General features: G+C 39.5%; 1 protein-coding gene across 1 annotated transcript; it reads right to left on the bottom strand.

Moving 5' to 3' along the window:
- Window positions 1–1,637: 1,637 nt before the first annotated feature.
- On the bottom strand, window positions 1,638–2,012 carry LOC110350241 (large ribosomal subunit protein eL39-like; the record flags this gene model as incomplete). Its single annotated transcript, XM_021262392.2, has 1 exon — window positions 1,638–2,012. A coding segment is annotated over one exon (210 nt), but the record flags the coding sequence as incomplete, so codon positions are not given.
- Between the last annotated feature and the right edge of the window lie 736 nt (window positions 2,013–2,748).

The raw sequence follows: 2,748 nt of genomic DNA, 5'->3' as shown, positions 1-2,748 counted from the left end.
TTAAGTATCAATGAAAAGAATGGTAAATAATCACAAACTATACACTTGAAGACATAGGGGTCTTTTGGTTCTATATGAATTTTAGGATTGTTTTCTCTAGATATGTGAGGAGTGCTATTAGTATATTGATTGGAATTGCATTAAATCTATGTATCAGCTTTGGAAGTATAACTATATACATTCTGATGATATTGGTTCTGCCTTTCACATCTTTCTATTATCTGATCTCCACTTCAATCCCTTTTCCAAGTGCTGTAGTTTTTGTTGAGAGACTCAGAATAGCAAAAGCAATCCTCACAACAATAGAAAAGCAGGAAGCATCACAATCCCAGATTTGAAGTTATATTACAAAGCTCCAATGATAAAAGCAGCATGGTACTGGCACAAAAGCAGATATGTGAATCAATGCATCAGAATAGAGGAAGCAGAACAATGCCAGGTACATTCGGCTATGTGATCTTTTTTTTATGGTTTATTTTTTATTTCTTTTTTTTTGTAGTGCTGGAGAAGTAACCCAGGGCCTTGCACGTGCTAAGCAAGTGCTCAAACACTGAGCTACAGCCTGGTTATTTTATTTTTTAATCTTCTGAGCCATGGCCGCAGTGATAACAGGAAAAGGGCTATCTATTAGCACTGTTTGGAACCCATCAAAATACTTGTCTCCAAGAAAACCTGCAGAGGCAGGTGCCAGGCCACGATCCATAAGGCAGTCATAAAGGCTCCTGCTGGAAGTAGGAGCCCCAGCTAAGAATGGAAGTCATTCTGGGTCTCTGGAAGAGGTAGCATTGGATTCTAGCTTGGGCTCTAAACTGACCTGCAGCCCCAAACTGAGAATTTGGTCTTTGGTCAAAAGGATGTGTCTTTTTCTATACCTGAGGCCACAAGCTAATTTGTTTGAGCATCTGCCCCTTGCTTACTGGATATGGCATCCTTCTCATGTTTAGTAGTCTGGGAAGCCTTTGAAAATACCCACAGAAAAGCAAATTTAAAAATCAACATAAAGGGCTGTAGAAGCATGAGATCAGAAACAAAAACTGATGAGGACAAAGACCAGGAAGGTAGGAGGGTCCTTTCTTCAGCTTCTTTCCTCTCTCCCTCCCTTCCTTTTTTTTCTTTTTAGTGCTGTTGATTGAACCAATGTACTCACGCATGCTAGGCAACCTCTCTACCATTAAGCTATATCCCTCCTCCTTTTTAAGTCAAGGTCTTGCTGAGTTACCCGGCCTGCAGCCGCCTGAGTAGCTGAGACAACAGGTAGGTGCCACCATGCCCAGAAAATTCCTTTTGCTTACAAAAAAAGGATATCATATGTGAATGGCTCTATTCTATACCAGAAAGTTGTTTTAATTTTTATGATTTAAAAAAACCACTTAGCTCGGCATGGTGTTGCACACCTGTAATCCCAGCACTAGGGAGGCTGAGGCAGGAGGATTTTGCAAGTTCCACAGTTGAGTTCAGGGCCAGCCCGGGCGACATAGAGAAACCCTGTCTCAATAAACCAAAAACCAGACAGACAGACAAACAAGACCCCAGTCCCTGCATCAAGCACACTATAATACCAGGTAGCCAGAGAACAATTATGTCATTGCAGAAAGTAGTGTTGTTATGCCTGGTGGGGGAGAAGAAATTAAGAGCAGTTCAAAAGGTTTCAAAACATTTATTGTTGACTCATTAGTGCTGATCACAGAACAAGATTCCTGATTAAGCATGTTCAATGTCCAGTAAATGATATGGTAATGTAACCTTGACCATCATTTTGTGACTTCCGAGACAGAAATATGCTGCATCTTATATTCAATTCCTTACAGTCCCAGCTTGGTTCTCCTCCAGTGTCTCCTCTTGGAGTTGTACCTGATTTTATTACCAGTCTTCATCCGAATCCACTGAGGAATGGGATGATTCTGCTTTTGCTTCTTGGCCAGGAATCGCTTGATTCTGAAAGTCTTGTGAAAAGAGAAGGTTAGGCCCAAAGGCAAGCGCAGGCATGTGATGGCGGACAGAAGCAGAAGAGCTCAGCTATTTGAACTTTAACATAGAGGTCAAAAACATACACTAGGTTAAAGATCACCTCTTTAAAAAATGATGAAAGGAAAATTGGATATCTACATGCATCTGAGTCTAGACCCATGTCTCTCACTATATACTAAATTGAAATCAAAATGGATCAAACATGTAAGTGTTAAAACAGAATGACTTAATCCACATGAAGATAAAATGGGTAAAACTCTTGAAGACATAGGCAAGGACTTTCTGAAAGAACCTCAATGGCACAAGAAATAGTAGCAAGATTCAACAAATGAGATCATATTTAGTTTTAAAAAGTTTCTGCACAGCAAAGGAAACAACCAAAAGGGTGAAGAGACAACCTACAGATTCGGAGATTTTTTTTGCCAGTTATCCCTCAGAGGACTAACATCTAGAATGTATCGAAACTCAAAAAATCAGATGCACCCCCCAAATAAAAGACCCAATTTAAAAAGTGGGCAATGAAATGAACAGATACTTGCCTGAAAAAGCAGTACAATTGGCCAATAGATATGTGAAAAAATATTCAACACTGCTGGCCATTAGAGAAATGTAAATTAAAACAGTGAAATCCCATCTTACTCTAGAAAGAATGGCTATCATCAAGAAATCAATAACAAACAACAAATGTAAAACCAAATTCTGGCAAGGATGGAGAGAAAAAGGAACCCTTCTACACTGTTGGAAAGCATGTAAAGTAGTACAAGTATGGAAATCAGTACA

This window comes from Heterocephalus glaber, unplaced genomic scaffold (genome assembly GCF_053883595.1).
Source record: "Heterocephalus glaber isolate CG9 unplaced genomic scaffold, H.glaber_assembly_v1.0 deba00001509, whole genome shotgun sequence".
NCBI classification, from domain to species: Eukaryota; Metazoa; Chordata; class Mammalia; order Rodentia; family Bathyergidae; genus Heterocephalus; species Heterocephalus glaber.
This window is presented reverse-complemented; position numbering and strand designations above follow the sequence as displayed.